The 18,984-nt window shown below is 38.3% G+C and overlaps 1 protein-coding gene across 1 annotated transcript; it reads right to left on the reverse strand.

The window, feature by feature from the left end:
• Positions 1-11,625: 11,625 nt before the first annotated feature.
• PDE12 (phosphodiesterase 12) lies at positions 11,626-18,949 on the reverse strand. Its single transcript, XM_028110440.2, has 3 exons — positions 17,536-18,949; positions 16,284-16,362; positions 11,626-15,578 (listed from the first exon to the last, which is right to left on the reverse strand). The coding sequence occupies exons 1-3, from the start codon at positions 18,838-18,840 to the stop codon at positions 15,136-15,138; spliced, it is 1,827 nt and encodes a 608-aa protein (XP_027966241.1). The 5' UTR covers positions 18,841-18,949; the 3' UTR covers positions 11,626-15,135.
• Positions 18,950-18,984: the final 35 nt, after the last annotated feature.

Consider the following 18,984-nt stretch of genomic DNA (forward strand, 5'->3'; position numbering starts at 1 on the left):
GTAACTTCAAAATTTTAGTTTCCTTTAACAAAACAGAATTTGACACTGTACATTTCTAAACTCAGATCAAGAGTAAAAAGCTGTAATAAAATGAACTGCCCAAAAAGCATGTATGCATGTGTTTGTTTCACAACTAATATTAGTTTAAAAAATGCAAGTGCTGTTTGCGTGGCAGAATGCAGACTGTTAGTGATGCCACTCTCCTATGTCAGGGAGTTCACAAGCACTTTGTTTTATTTTTTATTTTTTTTTTTTAAAGATTTTATTTATTTATTTGAGAGAGAGCATGAGAGGGGGGAGGGTCCGAGGGAGAAGCAGACTCCCCGCCGAGCAGGGAGCCCGATGCGGGACTCGATCCCGGGACTCCAGGATCATGACCTGAGCCGAAGGCAGTCGCTCAACCAACTGAGCCACCCAGGTGCCCAAGCACTTTGTTTTAGCTCCACGTATTTCAGAACTTCTGCGGAGAGCTGCATGTAACACGTTCTTTGTTAATAGGGCAATAAAGGTATATATACTCCATTAACTACATTTATGAAGTTATTAAGGACTCACCTTGGTAACCTTATGAGTAATTAAACTTAGTTTTTGTCTACAATGTTTTATATATCTTACAAATCAAATTCTTAGTGGCTTGTATAGCTTCACATAAATTTCTGGATTGAAATTTTATTTCCAAACCAAATACATGCTAGTAAAATAATACATATTTTTGAATCATAAAAAAAATGCTGGATCAAGTGAAAGGAAATTGGAATTAAGTAGTTGATGCTCATGCAGGTTACTGGGGTAAAGTGTGTGTTTAACCTGGGTCATTCGATGTAAGTGCAACTTCCTAGTCTACCAGATGAATTCTCTCTTCTGCCTAAATAAGAAAGGTATCTTTTCTTGTGGGATAAAACTAAGATATGTAGTATATGTAGTTTTACGGGGTTCAGCTAGGTAGTATTAAGCTTCCAGTGGGTTGACTTGTGATCATAATTAAGTTACCACTGTATTTAAAAAGCAAGTAAATTCAGAATGCTTTCACAGACTTTGAAAAAGGAGTAAAGAGAATCCGTATAATCTTATTTGTGATGTAAAGCAGCTCTTACTATCATTGTTGGAAATGACTGCATTAAGAAACTATAAAATTGCCTCATTTTCACCAAATGGGTTAGATTTGCAAGATTACTTTTTTTTTTAAAGAAAACATTAACTTGGTAACTTGGCAAAACTTGGCATGTTTTTTATCCGAAGAAATTACTTTTTTGGGGTGCCTGGGTGGCTCAGTTGGTTAAACATCTGCCTTTGGCTCAGGTCATGATCCCAGGGTCCTGGGGTCAGGCGCCATGGCAGGCTCCCTGCTCGGTGGGGAGTCTGCTGCTCCCTTTGCCCCGCTCCTCTTCGTGCAGGGACGCACATGCCCTTGCTCTCTCTCTGTCATGTGCATGCACTCTCTCTCAAGTAAATAAAATCTTTTAAAAAATTACTTTTTCTTCAGTCCTAGTGGTGGTAGTTTTTTAAGTCAAATTGAGACGTTCCTTCTCCCTCCCCCCCCCAATAGAAGTGAGTAAATTCTTTGGGGAAAAGTATAAATAGATAACCCTCATAATGCCTTTCCCTGTATTTTAACATTCTTTGCAAATGATGTGAACTTAGAAAGTTACTATCACTGTTCTAATTTACTGACATGCTCAGTGCTCTTAGGAAATACTTGACACCATCAAGATTCGATGCTTACTGTTCACATAAATATTAACCTTAGTGTTGGTCAATCAAAAGAGGTATCTGTGACCTCCCCTATTAAACAGCAGTTGATTATGTCCCTAGATTAAAAAGTATTCTGTCAATTGTTAAGTATGTTAAGAAACAAGAGGAATTGTGGTTCTCTTAAAGGCTGATGAGCAGCAGCATTGGACTTGAGGGTAGAACCATTATCTGTTTTCTATCTCTGCCCAATAAGCTTTTTTTGGGGGGGGGGTGGGCATAATATTATCCTTGTGCTTTGACTTCATTGAGTTGCTTTCCTGTGATGTAATATCTTGGTATTTTGTTAAATGTTTCTGTTTACATGAATTTCCCCCTTCACCTTATGTATTCTCTGTTGAAAACACAAGTGAAATGTTATTTTAATTTTTCAGAGTATTCGTGTCCCATTCACAGACTTGCAGTTTTTTTTAGCATATGTACAAAATTATCTCATGTAGTAGTATCACTTATCATTTATTGGGGTCAGACTTCTTTTTTTAAAAGATCGTATTTTTAGGAGTGCCTGAGTGGCGCAGTTGAGCATCCGACTCTTGGTTTCAGCTCCGGTCATGATCTCAGGGTCGTGAAATCGAGCCCTGAGTGAGAGTCTGTGTGTGCTCAGTGTGGAGTGTGCTTGGATTTCTCTCTTCCTCTGCCCTTTCCCGTCCCCCCCCAAAATAAAATAAAATTAAAATAATAAGATTTTATTTTTAAGTAATCTCTACACCCAATGTGGGGCTTGAACTCATAACCCTGAGATCAAGAGTCACATGCTCTACCTACTGAGCCAGTCAGGCGCCACTGGGGTCAGACTTTTATGTTAAAGTCCATGGGAGCTCTAGTGATGTCCTCTTTTTCTGATATTAGTAATTTGTGTCCTTTTTCTCTTAGTCTGGTTAGAGACTTACCCATTTTACCTTTTCGGAGAATCAGCTTTTGGTTTAATTGGTTTTCTCCATTGATTTCTTGTTTTCATTGATAATCTGATTTTTATTTCTTCTGCTTACTTTTGATTTAATTTGCTCCTTTTTTTCTAGTTTCCTAAGGTGGAAGCTTAAATGATTGATTTTAGGTCTTTTCTAATGTATGAATTAAATGCTGTAAGTTTTTCTCTAAGCACTTCTTTACATCCCACAAATTTTGCTAAGTTTTTATTTTCATGTAATTTAAAAAATATATATATTTTTAATTTTTATTGTTATGTTAATCACCATACATTTGATGTAGTGTTCCATGTCAAAATATATTTTAAATCCTCTAAGATTTCTTCCTTGACTCATGCATTGTTTAGAAGTGTGTTAAGTGGGAATTTTCCAGCTGTGTTTTTTTTTTTCTTTCTTGTGTAATTCCATTGTGGTCTGAATGTAGACACTGTAGGGTTTCTGTTTTAAATTTGTTCAGGTGTATTTTATAGCCAAGAATGTCTTGGTGAATGTTCCATGTGAGCTTGAAAAGAATATGTATCCTGCTCTTATTGGGTGAAGTGGTCTATAGATGTCATTTAAGTCTAGTTGATTATTGGTGTTGGTTTCAGCTATTTTCATACTGGTTTTCTGCCTGCTGGGTCAGTCACAAAGAGGTGTTGGACTCATATATTCTCCTTGCAATTCTCTCAGTTTTTGCTTCACCTCATGTAGTTTGACACTCTCTTAGGTGTATACATGTTAACAATTGTCTTGTAGAACTGACCCCTTTATCATTTATCTTTATCCCTGAGAATTTTCCTTTTTTTGAAGTCTACTGTACCTGAAAGTAATATAGCTACTCCTGCTTTCTTTTGATGAGTGTTAGTGTGGTGTATCTTTCCCCATTTACCTTTTTTTTTTTTTTTTGAGACTTTGTTTTAGAGCAGTTTTAGATTTACAGAAAAGTTGAGGAAGGAATATAGCCCCTGCCTCCACGCATGCATCCCTCATTATTAACATTCCCCACCAGAGTGGTGTATTCATTTCAACTGATGATCCTATATTGACACATAATCGCCCCAAATCCAAGTTTACATCAGGGTTCACCCTTGGTAGTGTACTTTTTTTGGGTTTGGACAAATGTATAATATGTATCCGTCGTTACAGCATATAGAATATTTTCACTTAGAAATCCTCTGTGTTCTATCTGTTCATCCCTCCCTCACTCCCAGCCCCTGGCAACCACTGATCTTTCCACAGCCTTTATAGTTTTGCCTTTTTCAGAATATTATATGGTTGGAATACAAGATGTAGCCTTTCCAGATTGGCTTCTTTCACTTAATATGCATTTAATTTTCTTCCATGTCTTTCCATGGCTTGATAGTTCCTATACCATGGCTATCCATTTATCTGCTGTAAGACTCAGTAGGCTGAGCCCAAATTCTGGCAGTTATGAATAAAGCTGCTACAAACACTGTGTTGCAGATTTTTGCACAGACAGAAGTATTTAACTCCTTGGGGTAAATACCAAGGGGCAGGATTGGCGGATTGTATGTACGAGTATGTGTAGTCTTTTAAGAAACCATCAGACTGTCTTCCAAAGTGGCGGTACCACTTTGCATTCCCACTAGTAATGTATGAGAGTTCACGTTGCTCCAGTTCCATCCTGACCAGCATTTGGTGTCAGTGTTCCAGATTGGGCCATTCTCATAGATGTATAGTGGTATCTCCTTTTAATTTTTGTTTCCTTGATGACATGATGTGGCATATCTTTTCATTTGCTTATTTGCCATCTGTATATCTTCGGTGAGGTTTAGGTCTGTGGCCCATTTCTTTGGTTGGGTTTACTCACTGGATTTTAAGAGTTCTCGGTATATTTTGAATATAGTCCTTTATCAGCTGTGTCTTTTGCAAGTATTTTCTTCCACTCTGGTTTGTCTTCTCATTCTCTCATTCTCTCATTCTCTTGATAACTTTACTTTTAATCTATGTATGTCTTTTTTTTTTAAATTTTTTATTTGTCAGCACAAGCAGGAGAGCGGCAGGCAGAGGGAGAAGCAGGCTCCCCGCTGAGCAAGGGAGCCCGAAGCGGGGCTCAATCCCAGGACGCTGGGATAATCTATGTATGTCTTTATATTTACTTTTAAAGTGGGCTTCTTTTAGACAACATATAGTTGGGTCTTGTTTTTTGATCCATCTGACAATCTGTGTGATAATTGGTACATTTAGACAGTTGGCGTTTACAGTGGCTATTGACAGAGCTGGATTAATATGTACCATATTTGTAATTTTTCTAATTTTTGCCCTTGTTCTTTGTTTACAATTTTGCCTTCCTGTTTTTGCCTTCCACCTTTTTTCTGCCTTTCAGTGGATTTTAATTGAGCATTATATATGATTATATTTTCTCTCCTTTCTTAGCATATCAGTTACACTTTTAAAAAAACTTTTTTTTAGTGCTTGCTCTAGTGTTTGTGATACATATTTACTACTATTCCAAGTCCACTTTCAAATAACACTATGTCCTCCGTGGGTAGTGTTGGGTACCTTATAATAACAAAATAATCTTCATTCTTCCCTCCAGTTCCTCATATCATTGCATCCATTCGTTCCACTTAAACATAAGCATATAAATAAACATACAGAGTCAAACACACTGTTGCTGTTGTTCTTTTGAACAAACTTGTCTGTTAGATCAATAAGAGAAGAGTTTTTGTAATCCTTCACTTCCTCCTTTGATACTGTTTCTCTATGTAAATCAAGTTTCTGACTTGTATCATTTGCCTTCTCTTATCTAAAAAACTTCTTTCTTGCAAGGACAGTTCTACTGGCAACAAAGTCCCTCAATTTTTGTTTGAGAGTTTATTTCTCCCTCACTTTTGAAAGATAATTTTACAAAGTGCGGAATTTTAGGTTGGTGGGTTTTTATCTCTCAACATTTTAAGTATTTCACTCCACTCTTCTCACTTACATAGTTTCTGAGAAGTCAGATGTAACTCTTATCTTTGCTCCTCTGTAGGTAAGGTGTTTCTTTTTCCTTTGGCTTCTTTTAGGATTTTTTCATCTTTGATTTTCTGTAGTTTGAAAATGATAGGTATAGACACAGAGTTTGGGGCATATCCTGCTTGGTGTTACCTGCATTTCCTGGATATGTGGTTTGGTATCTGCCATTAAGTTGAGGAAGTAGTTCTCAGTCCTTACTGTTTCAAATATTTCTGTTTCTCTTCTTTGTTATTCCCATTATGTATATGTTACACCTTTTGTTGTTGTCCCACAGTTCTTGGATATTGTTTTTCTGTTTGGGTTTTTTTCTCTCCCTCCCCCAGTCTTTTTTTTTTTTTTCCTTCTTTGCTTTTTAAGTTTTGGAGGTTTCTGTTGTGATATCCTCACACTCAAGAGATTCTTTCCTTAACCATGTCCAGTCTATTAATTAGCCTACCAAAGGCATTCTTCTTATGTGACAATTTTTTTTAATCTCTAGCGTTTCCTTTTGATTTTCTTAGAATTCGTCTCTGCTAACATTGCCTATCTGCTCTTTTATATTGTCTTCTTTATCCATTAGAGCCCTTAACATATTACAGTTGTTTTAAATTACCAGTCTACTAATTCTATCATCCCTGCCATATCTGAGTCTGGTTCTAATGCTTGCTCTCTCATCAAACTGGTTTTTGCCATGTATGTATGTATGTATTTTTTATTTACTTGTCTGTTTATCTGTTTAAATATTTATCTGTTTATTAAGTTGGCTCTAAGCCCAAAATGGGGCTTAAACTCGTGACCATGGGATCAAGAGTTGCATGCTCTGCTGACTGAGCCAGCCAGACATCCCTGTTTTTTGCCTTTTAGTAATGTCTTTTTTTTTTTTTTTTTGATTGGTGGACATGATGTACAGGTAAAAGGAACTGTTATAAATAGGCCTTCAGTAGTAATGTCATGGTAAGGTGTAGGAGTAGGGGAAGCATTTTATAGTCTTATGATTAGGGCTTGGTCTTTTAGTGAGACTTAGACCTCTGAACTGTAAACTTCACATGTGCTTAATTTTTTCTCCCCACTTTGGTGGGATAGGATGGCAAAAGTGGGCTGCCTGCCAGTCAGTTAGGCTCTGATAAAACCCTTCTTGTAAGGTAGGTTCTGCTTACTTTTTTGTGAGCAGACCTTTATAAAGATGGTCCTCTGGCATATTTCAGAGTGGTTTCTTTTCCCCTTCCTCTGCTAGAAGCATGGGATTTTTCTCCAATATTCACTGTGAGAAGCTGGTAGAAGGAGATAAAACAAAAGTATGGGGGCTGTTGGAGCTTTTTACTGAATTGTCCATACTGAGCCTCTAGCAATTCAATTATGGTTCAAGTGTCCCTACCCTGGTACTGGGTCCCACAGAGATTTCTGTTCCCGCAGGTTGTGATTCTCTGTATTCACCTGTTGGGCTCCAATTTGGGGAGCACCAGTTTGCCCTGTGACATTTATGGACCTAGCAATAGTTGTTGATTTTCCAGTGTGTTCAGTTTTTGACTTCTCATTAGGATAGAGTGGCAACTTCCAAGCTTCTTACATGCATGCTGGACCATAAACCAGATGTCCTGGGTCAAACTTCCTTAAACATGAATGTTCTCATTCTTGGTATGGAGGTGAAAGTGATTTCTGACTTGTCATTAGAAACAAGTGCTTATGCTTCCTGGTGGCCTGTTGTATGTTTCAATAACGTAAATATTAACTAATTTACCAACTTTGGTGGAATTTATGTGAGAACTTAGGTTGAGTTATCAAGAGCAAATGGTTGGTATATCTGCCAAGTATATTATCTGAAGATCTGGTATAGGGGAAAATTAATGCAACAGTTCTACAGTCTGATTACCTATTCAGATGATTGAATTCTGAGAAAGTGACTAGAAATAATCTACTACCAGCCTTTTCCCAAGGATCAATAGAGTTAGTGTTATCCCTGGGATAGTATTGGCACGCCAAAAACTCTTACCAAATGACATTTATTTATATTACCAGCTTCGTTATTTTTAGAAAAATGGTAGGAATGAAATAATAGTCTTAATTTGTAATCTCATTAAGGCAATCTAGGTATTTTACTTTAAAGGCAACATTAATATAAACATGGAATTGATGAGGACCTAGTTCTAAAATTTCCTCTTGAGAATTGTTTAAGCCCAGCATATTCTTGATAAATTTCTTCTTCTAGCATATATGTTCATGACATTATATTCATTGTGCCTAACTTAAAGGAAGTTACCACTACTGAAAGGTTACTTGACTGCTTTTGTTTCTTCCTATCTTACAAATACCCCTTTATCCCTGTTTCCACAAACCACATAAAAAGTTTAAGTGTCTATATTCTAGCAACAAAAATTCTGAGTAATCAATAGCAAAAGTAATAATCTGGACTCAGGTAAAGAATAATTAAGGCAGGGGCACCTGGGTGGCTCAGTCAGTTAAGCATCCTACTTGATTTTGGCTCAGGTCATAATCTGAGGGTTGTGAGACTGAGTCCCATGTCAGGCTCCGTGTTCGTCATGGAGCCTACTTAAGATTCTCCCTCTCCCTCTAACCCTCTCCCACCTCTCTCTCTTAAAAAATAAATAAATAAAATGCATAGACGCTTGTGAGGTCCTTTGTGTTTTAAAGCACAGTGGAGTCAGTTGTCTTCTTGACCTTGTCAGGTATTTCCACATTGTTCTCATGGTATTCTTTCAATTATATTGGGCATTTATTTAAATGAATTTATTTAAATTCAGTTGGTGTTTGGAGGCTTAGCACTGCCATCTGTAGGCAGGGAGTTGGCTTTCAGGAACTGACCAATTCGTTGGTGGCCGTGGCTCTTTCTTTTAGGCTGGGTTGAGTGCCATGCCAGTAATAGAGATGTATATAGCACAGACTGGGCCTGCCTAGCCTTGGAGAGGTGAGGAATGGTGATTTTTAAAACGGGGCAGGGGGAAGGGTTGCCCAACAAAAAGGCAATGCAGTTTTTAAAATGGGCTCCAAATATATACAAATGACAATAAGCACATAAAAAATGCTCCACGTGGGGCATCTGGGTGGCCCAGTCGGTTAAGCGTCTGCCTTTAGCTCAGGTCACAATCCTAGGGTCCTGGGATCCAGCCCCTCGTCGGGCTCCCTGCTCTCAGCAGGGAGTCTGCTTCTCCCTCCTCCCCACTTGTGCTCTCTCTTGCTATCTCTGTCTCTCTCAAATAAATAAATAAAATCTGTAAAAAAAAAAAAAAGATGCTCAAAATCATTAGCCGTCAGGTAAATGCAAATCAAAGTCAAAATGAGATCCACTTCACCCTAGGATAGTCGTAATAAAAAAGATAACAGGTTTTAGGATGTGGAGAAATGGGAATCCCCATACATTCATTGCTGGTGGGAGTGCAAAATTGTACAACTACCTTGGGTAACAGTCTGGCAGTTCCTCAAAAGGTTAAATATTTTCCATATGATCCAGCAATTCCGTTCCTAGATACATGCCCAAGAGAAATGAAAACATGCACACTCAAAAACTTGTACACAAATGTACAGCATTATCCAGGGAGGCCAAAAAGTGGAAGTAATCCAAATGTCTATCAACTGATAAATGGATAAATAAAATATGGTATGTCCATACAATGGAATATTCTCATAAAGGAATGAAGTACTGATACATACTGCAGTATAGTACTAAGTGAAATGAGCTGGTCAGAAAAGGCTATGTAATTATATGATTCCATTCATATGAAATGTCCAGAATAGGCAAATCCGTAGAGGCAAAAAGTAGGTAAGTGGTTTCAAAGAGCTGAGAGGAAGGGGGAATGGAGTGGCTGGTAATGAGTATGGAGTTTATTTCTGGCCAGTCTTTGACAATTGATTTCACATGCAGTAACAGAAACCCTTAAAGAGAAAAAATAAAGATCAATTTTGGGTTGAAGAACCAAAGCATTGTGGGATTCTTTCATTTAGGATGAAGAAAAATGACACAAGCCAGGCTGCAAAAAGGCAAAATTTTTTAGATATGTGATAAAAGGACATGAAAGAGGTAATATAATTCAATTATTTAGAATACTTAAAAATTCTACAGCTTCAGCAGAAATATTTTTCTTTGGTTTAAGGTATTCAAAATACTATACTTAACCCAGCTTTTCTGAGAAAGACCAGCTTTATTTCCAAATGCTTTTGTTCCTGGATACACCATGTCTCCAAACTATTCCATGGGAAATAAAGATTATATGTAATACTCTTTTAAAAGTGTGTATATTGTTCAGCCAATATAAGAACGCCAAATGAAGCCTATCCAATTCCCTACTGAACCATTTTCAATTTCAAGAATATAAATGAGATGAAACCAAAAATGCAAACTAGGAATACTTCAAATGCAGTAAGATGAACATCAGCAACAATCTAGGATAAGACCATTAAAGTGAATTACTGGGCAAAATGGATTGCGTTATATACACCCTTTGACATACAATCAACACAAAATGGACAGAAGATGGAGATGAATGATAGTTCATTTTTAGTGAAGTTTCTCAAGGAAATTGAAGATTATGAGTAAAAACCTAACACTGACAATACAAACATGGATTTTAACAGCTGAGAATTTGTTAGAAGCATGAATCCAGCTGGTAGGTGCTAGTTATGTTGAAGGTGGTATCAGCCAGTTAAACTTAGTATTTAGCTTAACTAAATACTAAGATTTAGTATTTTAAGGTCTCAAATTTAAGATTATCATTTATATGTAAAGTGTTAATTTTAGCATCTGGCTTCAGTATTATTCAATACACTATGAAGATGGCCAACTTGCAAAATAATTTTGTTCCATATTATAATTTATTTTAAAAGATTTTATTTATTTGACAGAGAGAGACATAGTGAGAGAGGGAACACAAGCAGGGGGAGTGGGAGAGGGAGAAGCAGGCTTCCTGCCGAGCAGGGAGTCTGATGTGGGGCTCAATCCCAGGACCCTGGGATCATGACCTGAGCCGAAGGCAGACGCCTAACGACTGAGCCACCCAGGTGCCCCTCCATATTATAACTTTTAATGTATTAGCTCAATGTTTTAAAAAAATGTATTACTAAAGCTTATCTTGAATTAAAGTTTTTCTTTTCAAGACCTAAGTTTCTTAATAAGCAGAGTTTTGTCTTTTTGATGCACAGCCATCTCAGTTTCTCAGGAATTCATATTTAAGCATTCTTGCTATCTGCTGCTCTGTACCTAAAATGGGATTTAAAAAGTGTTAGGTAATAGTGGAGCATGTTAGGTAATAGTGGAGCATGGCTAAACCATTTAAACACCAATGTTAGTAAGCAAGTTCCTTCTCTGAAATAAATCACTGGAGTAGACCCACCTTTTTAAAGTGACCTTGTTTTTGGTTTGTTTTAGGCTGCTTAATCTTTTCCATTTACTTACACTCCAGGACTTTTGTATTTTTTATGTTTTTTCCCCAAATCTCTACCAAAGAAGCGATGAGACTGACCTTTGCAACTTGATACAAGCTTGTAAGATTAAGTAGAAATTGCTGAAGATGAGCTCTCTGGAAAAAAATATAGGAGGTTGGGTAATCCATTGGCAATAATCTTGTTCATGACTGCAACAACATAATGAGACTAAACGAGATAAACGTACCATGTTAGAGGTAGCACTTCATACCCACTTGGATGACTATAATCAAAAACACCTAAGTTAGGGAGAATGTGGAGAAATGAACTCTCATACAGCACTGGTGGGAATGTAAAATGGTGTAGCCACTGTGGAAAACATTTTGGCAGGTTCTCAAAAGGTATATAACCAAAGGAATTGCAAACAGGTGTTCAAACAAAAATGTATACGTGAATGTTCATAGACACATTATTCACAATAGCCAAAATGTGGAAACAACCCAAACATCCATTTGGATAAACAAAATGTGGTAGAACCATACAATAGAATATATTCAGCCATACAAAGGAATGCAGTACTGATACATAAAACATGGAAGAACTTTAAAAACATTAAAGCCAGACACAAAAAGTCATATATTGTATGATTCCATTTCTTTTTTTAATTTTAATTTTTTTAAAAGATTTTATTTATTTATTTGACAGAGAGAGACACAGCGAGAGAGGGAACACAAGTGGGGTCAGCGGGAGAGGGAGAAGCGAGCCCGATGTGGGGCTCCATCCCAGGACCCTGGGATCATGACCTGAGCCGAAGGCAGACGCTTAACGACTGAGCCACCCAGGCGCCCCTGTATGATTCCATTTCTATGAAATGTCCAAAATAGAGAAATCCATTGAGGCAGGAAGCAGATTAGTAATTGCCAATGTCTGGAGGGGAGGAGGAAATGGTGTGACACAACTTCATGGGTCAGTGTTTCCTTTTGGAGTGATGAAAATGTTTTGGAACTAGTTGGGGATAATGGTTGCACAACAGTGCGAATGCAAACGTACTAAATGCAGTGGAATCGTACATTTTAAAATGGTTAATCTTTTTAGTGAAGTGTGAATTTCACTTCAAATTAAAAAATGCTTTGGTATTATCATCTCAAAATATAGTCTTATTGTTCTCAAGTTCGTACTAAAAAATCACCCAGTACAGCTCTAGTACCTTCCATGTTAAAGCATGTACTTTCTCATTATGGGGCCATAGAATTTGATTACCCAAATCAGTTAAAAATCTTAAATTGTTTCCTCTCCCTAAATGAAATCTAGGTGTTTCCTTCTAGTACTAGAGTAAAATATTAAACTTTCAAAACATTTAAATGTTTTTGAATTATGATTAGAGAATTAGTGTTGGCTATAATTTTTTAGGATTTTCCCTGTTGTGTTGTCATTTGGATTTTATGATACCCTGGTAATGCAGACCTTTAATTTTCATTAATATGGATTTTAGTTTTCCCTCAAACCAGGTTGTAGGGGACCTCTCTGCCTTTATTGCACAGTTGAAGAATAGGAGATCTAATGGTGTCAACCTCCACGAGGAAGATCTTCCTATAAATGGTGTTCTTTGGACCCTCTCCCTTGTACTGTTTCTCAAGATACACCTCCAGACTGAAACCACCATGCCAAATTCTGATTATCAGCCCTTAGTTCTCTCAGAAAAGTCACCACCGTGAAATATTTGGAAATTTAAAACTGATTTTGGGATTCAGAAGTTTAAAGAACATCACATTATAGCCAGAAATGATTTTTTTGCTAATATATTACAAACTACTAGTGTGTATTTCTGCAATGGCCAATTGTGCAAGAGTTTATTTAACAGGACAGTGTTCTGTAATATTCTTAGTCTTTTATAATCAATAATATAAAATTTGAGTGTTAATTCCTATGGCAAGAACTTGTGACATCATAAAATGGGTTCACCATAGAAAAAGAGGTGCTACACTTTCCATACTTTATTAAATGTACTAAAAAATCCAAATGTAATAGAAAAATTCAATCACAAAGATGGCTTTAAGCAAATAAACATTTCTGAATAAAACTTTATTCTAACTCATGAATACAAGGTAATTTTGGTATCCTATTTATACAATTTTCTTAGTGTTCCCTACCCTTGGACTCCGTTCATACTAATATATCTGTATACTGGAGATTTGACCAGAGCATAGTGCACTTCACTGTAATATTCTACATTCTACTATTCTGAAATGTCGATATAATCTGATCACACACTGTCTGAGTAAATATCAAATTTAAAGATTCAGGATGTGGAATGTTTGGTAAGTGATTAGTTCTTCCGACCAGAGTTCAATCTAGCTAGCCATGGTGTTAATACAGAATCTGAATGTTTTCCTCATGGGCATGAGTGAGCAGGTCATGTTACAATTTCTTCTTTCAAAATGTCTCTCAACTTTTTGCTTAGAAACTTTGTTTCCTCTCATGTTATTTTAGGGGTCCTGTCAATATGTTTGAAAGCAGACCAAAAACATTTTAAAAAGGAAGAAAACAATATATATTTTGCAGAAGAATTAGATTCTGGCTTTAATATATTCATGTATTTGTAAACTGATGTTAAAATGCTCTCAAAAATGTTATTTAGGAAGGCACAATTTGGTAGAATCAACGTTTTATAGCTTTTTATAATCAAGATCCCAGAAACTGCCATTTTAATTTTCCCCTTCCAGTATTTTAAGTACTTCAAGGTTCAAACTGAATTGTAAGTAAAACTCATTCTCAAACTTACTAAGACTGAACAATACATTGGCTGGTGAGCAGACTATGAAAGTACAGCCCCACTTTATCAAAAGAGAAAAGTTCTTATGGTATTGGGTTTAGAGATTAGTAACGAATTTGGGACAAAAGCTCTCATGACTGTGGAAAATCAGAATTCTTGAAGTGAGTGGGCTTTTCATATCTAAGCTATAGAAACTAAATGCAGAAATGAGATATTATAGTTATCCTGAACATTAAAAAAGTAACAGCTAAAGCATTACAAATAAGGTATGGTGATAATTGAGTTAGAAGAGCTCAGTTACCACTCGAGGCTAGAAACTAATCACTAAAACTGTCATTTCTAATTTTAAAAAGTTTGGCTTCATATTTAAATTTTTTACAGAATATAAATTATATATACAATGTTTTCTTATAACTCAAACTATAATACTCAAGTATATAAAAAGAATGGTTTGTTTCAGAAATGCTCAAAAGCCCCACAAATCCCCTATTTATAAAAACCAATAATTTCAAAAATACTTCCAGCAAAGAAATGCTCAATGGTTCACCCAAAATGTCAAGCCCGTATCAGTAGGCAGTTTCTCATAAAGTAATTTCTCATGCTGCATTCTGCAGTATCATATGGTCAAATACTCTATTGATTTATGAACAATTTTCATGGGCAAGAAAATGGGATCAAGTTGAATATGTTGTTATTCACTTTGAACACTAAATTGTGCTTGCATCCTAAAAGTTCAAATGAGCTGCAGTAAGAATAATATAAATGTCCATTTGAACCATATACTAAAAAGTAAAATCCTAAAAATGAAAGAATGGTAATACCTTATATTAACTGAGAAACTAAAGATGAGAAGCAATTAACAATTGGTGATGGCATATTTTAATCTTCTGTTAAAGCTCTGAAGCTGTACTAAATTCTAGCCAAACTGAGGTAGAGGTAGACTCTAATGCTACTCCTTTCATGTGTCAGACTTAGGCCTCTCACTTTAACCTGTATGCATTTTTCCTTAATTATATAAACATGATTCAATTTGAAATGTGTTATGGTAGAAAAATTAAAAGGATCAAATGGTTTTTTTTTTACAAAATTCTTAATTCCTAGCTAAAAAAAAGGTACTTATAAAAATGTACATAATAATTCAATGTTCTTCCTGGGAGTCATAAACATATGTTTTTCCTTCAACCATAGGAGAAAAGAAAAGTGGAGAAACTGCAAATATGAACAGTTGTGTAATGAAGACACTGGAACATAACTAGTAGAGTAACAACATTTTGCCTTGTATCTGTCTAGTTTTCCTCTTTGAAGGTTATATATAAGCTGTGATTCATATTAGATTTCCTACTAAAGCAGACTTAAATTCCATTAAACAGAAGTCTATTTCCATTTTAAATCACATACAAGTGCTATGTGATCAGAGGGATGGGAAACACTAGGTAAGGCCTGGTGGGTGGTAACTTCTTCATGACTAGGTAATGGAATCACCTGTTCAACCTCTAGAGCATTTAAGTCAATGAAAATGTAATCCAGACATCCATGAAAGCCACCAACATAATTTGTGTAAGCAGGTTCACCACAAGCACTTTTCAGTTTGAAGAAATGGGTAAGGGACATGTTGCACCGTTCCTCCTCCCCATTGGAAGCCCAGTCTTCATGATCCTCTGGGATGTTGCCATTGACAACAAAATGATACATTCCTGTTGATGGGGTACTATTAAAGTCTCCACAAAATATAACCGGTATGCCAGCATACAGGTCACATGAGACATGTCTAATGTGAGCCAAGGCTACTGCCATTTGAATGAGACGAATGTACCCACCTGTGAATATAAAAAACATTAATGTAAGTACTTTTTTTTTTTTAGATTTTATTTATTTATTTGACACACAGAGAGACAGCTAGAGAAGGAACACAAGCAGGGGGAGTGGGCAAAGGAGAAGCAGGCTCCCCACTGAGCAGGGAGCCCAATGCGGGGCTCGATCCCAGGACCCTGGGATCATGACCTGAGCCAAAGGCGGACGCTTAACGACTGAGACACCCAGGTGCCCCTAATGTAAGTACTTTTAAAAGTTGCCTTTAAGAAGAAAAAAAAAAAGCCCACAAACTACATACAGTATCTGGGTGACATTCAAAATATATATTTGGAGGAGGGGAACTGGATGAAGGTGGCCCAAAGGTAAAAAGAAACATTTCAGTTATGAGATACATAAGTATTCTATAGAAACATAATGACTACAGTTAACAATGATATATGGTATATTTAAAAGTTGCTAAGGGTAGATCCTAAAAGTTCTCATCACAAGGAAAAACATTTTTTCGGATCTGAGGTGAGGGATGTTAACTAAACTTATTATGGCAATCATTTTGCAATATATGTAAGTCATTGTGCTGTACACTTTAAACCTCATGTGGTTATGAAATTATCTCAATAAAACTGAAAGAAATAAAAAAGATGTGTGTAAAACAGCCTTACTGACCTTAAGTTACCACGTTTACATCACTTGTGAAAACCACTAAAACCCACCTTTTGGATGCCAGTAGAGATGGGTATTAGCAACACATATCCTTTTAGAAGAGTTCTTTGTAGACTGAAGAACAGAAACCTAAAATAAACAAAGGGCCAAGAGTTCAGTTGCTGTCAATCTCCTGAATTTTTTTTTTTAAATTCAAGACTATTTGATGAACTGACATTTCATAACATTCCCTGTCTGAAAAGTATAATTGCAATTATGAAATTTAACTTTTGCTACAAGTTTCAGAATACACATGAACAGGATTCAGCATAACATGTTTTAACAACTGTCCAACATACAGGAAGTTAAGAAAAGGATATTATTTTAGAGAACAACATTAAGGTTGGTGTTTTTAAGTGGGTAAAGGCAGGCTTTGGAGTCAGTCCCACCTAGATGGAATATCCACTCTTAACCATTTTATAGCAGTGTGACCTGGAGAGAGACACTTCCTAAGTCAGCTTGGTCACTGGTTAAAGACACTATCATCAACCTCAAGGGGGACTGTTGTATGGATTCAACCAAATGAGCTTACACAGAGGTGCATGAAACACACTGGGTGCTTAAAAAAAAAAAAAGGTAGCACTCCAAAATCTTACTATGAACAAAATCAGTTACCTAAAAACTCTGGACAAATATACAAATACCATATTTTTAAAAACTACAGCAGCTTAACACCCTGCTCAGTGATGATGTAATATATAAGTAACTGGGCAAGAATCCTGGCTCCACACTTGTGTGAAATTGGATAAGTAAACTTGACCATTTCCCCGTATGTAAAATGGGAAGAATAACATCTGTGAAAATAGCAGGATTACTATGACCAAAATTAAAATAATATTTGTGGAATACTTCATTAAACATGCCAGACACAATTATTAAGTGTTTTCTGTTTTGAGTTTTTATTCAAATTCCAGTTAGTTAACATACACTGTAATATTAATTTCATGAATAGAATTCAGTGATTAAATTTTAAGTGTCAGAACAGTGCTTGGCAAGTAGTAAGAAAATATTAATTACTATATTCTTGTATTCAGCATGTGTCTTTCCCATGAGATTGTAAGCACTATGAAAGTCCGTTTGTCTTGTTCAAACGTGCCTGGCACACTAAAGGTGCTCAATAAGTATTTGCTCAATGAATGAATGAAAGCTAACCCTTGTGCTGAAGATACAAGAGCAAACTCCCTTCAGTAAAATCTGAAAAAATCTTCCAGGGCCCTAAAAATCGACGAGTATGTAAAGAGAATAATGGCAGAGGTACTTTACCTGGAGGACAGAAGATCTTTGGAGCACCCTCTCCTGCGCAGACGGGTACAAAACTAGTTTCTCCAGCAGTTCTTTGTGAAGTGGGTCGGACTCCAGGGCTTCGTGGAAAGAAATGTCATGCTGGCTAAGGAGAGTGAATTTGGCCTTTCGGTAGAAAGTAGCCAGGCCTTCGTGCTGCTTGATTCTAAACACGCCCTCCAGCCCAAAGGCCTCGAGGGCTGGCACCAAGCTGTCTGTAAACACGCTGCGATCAACCTCTTGCAAACAGATGAGGTCAGCGTTGTAGCCCGTGAGCTCCTTCTGGATAAGGTTCTGGCGGTAGTCGAGTTCCAGGGCATAAGGGGCACAGTACGGGTAGAGGACGCTCCTCGAAAACTCAGTCTGGGCGTACGTGTCGGCCAGGAGGTTGTAAGAGACCGTGCGGACGAGAGAGTCGTCCGTCACCTTCTTGGTGTAGAGATGCCGGTGGTCAAAGGTGCAGGTGCCAGGCCCAGCCTCCACGGGACACACACTTTCCAACTCCCGGCTGGGCCCGAAGCGCTGCCCATTGCCTGGGGTGCAATGAAGCTTGAGTCGGAGCCCGATGTCGGCATTAGACGGCGTGTAGACGCGCTCATTCACACCCGTCTCTGTCCAACTGGGAGAGGGTGAAGAGGGAGACAATGACGAGGGGCCCCCGCCCTCTGGCTCTGCCGCTCCGGGTTTGGCTTCCTTGTACCAACGGAAGACGGAGCTGGCGGGATCCCCAAATTCGAGGCTGAGCTTGGGGCATACCGGGAAACCGGCCATGATGTAGCGTGGCAACTGAAGCTCGGTGAAGGCGGGCGGGTTGCGCTCCACCTTGTACTTGACATCGCCGATCTGCAGCACCGCGCCGTCCTGCCAGGCGTCCACGTTGAGCACGTCTTCAGCCACTGCCTCCTCCCGGTAGTACAGCTTCACCACGGGCTCGCAGGCCGCAACCGGCTCGGGCCCAGGCCCCGCACAGGCCACATCGCCACTTGCATTTGGCCGGTTCTTCCTGCTCTTTTTGGCGGCGGCCGCCTTAGCGTGACCTTTGAGGGCATTGGTCGCTATCCGGCTGAGGGCCCGACCCAGCGGCTCGCTTTGGTCGCGCTGCATGTTCTTGTGACTGCCGTCGGCCAGCGCAAACGACAGGCTTAGCTTAGGCTCCGAGGGCACACAGCGCACTACAGCGCGCTCCATGGCGCCCGCTGTCTCAGTCGCCGCCTCGGCCCGAGTGTGCCGCTCCACCGCCGTGCGGACCCCACGAAGCGCGGCGCGGGAACCTGGGAGCCTCCACATGAACCTGGTGGCCCAGCGGCCGCCAAGCCTCAGAGGAAGATTGAGGAGCTGCCGCAGCCGGCTCCGGGATCCATTCAGTCCCGTAGCTTCCGGCCGGGGGGAGAGGGCACGAGGTACTTCCGCTTCGCACTTTCGCCAGGCCGG

This window comes from Eumetopias jubatus, unplaced genomic scaffold (genome assembly GCF_037043125.1).
Source record: "Eumetopias jubatus isolate StellerSeaLion01/CBP00866 unplaced genomic scaffold, mEumJub1_p1.0 scaffold_1, whole genome shotgun sequence".
Taxonomy (NCBI): Eukaryota; Metazoa; Chordata; class Mammalia; order Carnivora; family Otariidae; genus Eumetopias; species Eumetopias jubatus.